Source organism: Buceros rhinoceros, unplaced genomic scaffold, assembly GCF_000710305.1.
Source record: "Buceros rhinoceros silvestris isolate BGI_N320 unplaced genomic scaffold, ASM71030v1 scaffold26295, whole genome shotgun sequence".
Lineage (NCBI taxonomy): Eukaryota > Metazoa > Chordata > Aves > Bucerotiformes > Bucerotidae > Buceros > Buceros rhinoceros.
The window spans coordinates 1-492 of NW_010412674.1; the positions used below are offsets into that span (position 1 = coordinate 1).

Consider the following 492-nt stretch of genomic DNA (forward strand, 5'->3'; position numbering starts at 1 on the left):
AGTGCTGGAGTGTTTGGTGCTGGGATGCTGGCTGCTGAGATGTTGGGTGCTGGGGTGCTGGATGTTGGGTGCTGGATGTTGGGTGCTGGGGTGTTTGGTGCTGGGGTGTTGGTGGTTGGGTGCTGGGGGGTTGGGTGCTGGGGTATTGGAGTGTTGGGTGCTGGGTGCTGCTGTCCAGGCCCTCAGGAGCCTGTTTCTCTTGCAGGAGGTGGAAGCGTTGGTCTCCCACTGGAACCTCTACATCAACCTGGGAGGTTTCTTCGTTGGCCTCTTGTCCGTGACTCTCTTCGGACCATGGAGCGACAGCGTGGGCCGGCGCCCAACGCTGGTTCTGCCAGCAATGGGTATGGCCCTGCAAGCGGCCATCTATCTTCTCGTCATGTACCGGCAGCTGCACGTTGCCTATTTTCTCCTCGGACGCATCTTGAGCGGCCTCACCGGGGACTACAACTTGATCCTGGCCAGCTGCTTCGCCTACGTGGCCGACACCCG

The 492-nt window shown here is 60.6% G+C and overlaps 1 protein-coding gene across 1 annotated transcript in view; it reads left to right on the plus strand.

Annotated features, from left to right (window-relative positions):
- Window positions 1–205: 205 nt before the first annotated feature.
- Window positions 206–492, plus strand: part of SLC46A1 (solute carrier family 46 (folate transporter), member 1) — a gene marked incomplete at its 5' end in the record, with an annotated part of 3,429 nt that continues 3,142 nt past the window's right edge. The window contains one exon of the mRNA XM_010136488.1: window positions 206–423. Within this exon, the coding sequence (XP_010134790.1) occupies window positions 206–423 (218 nt within the window). The remainder of the gene's footprint in view (window positions 424–492) is intronic.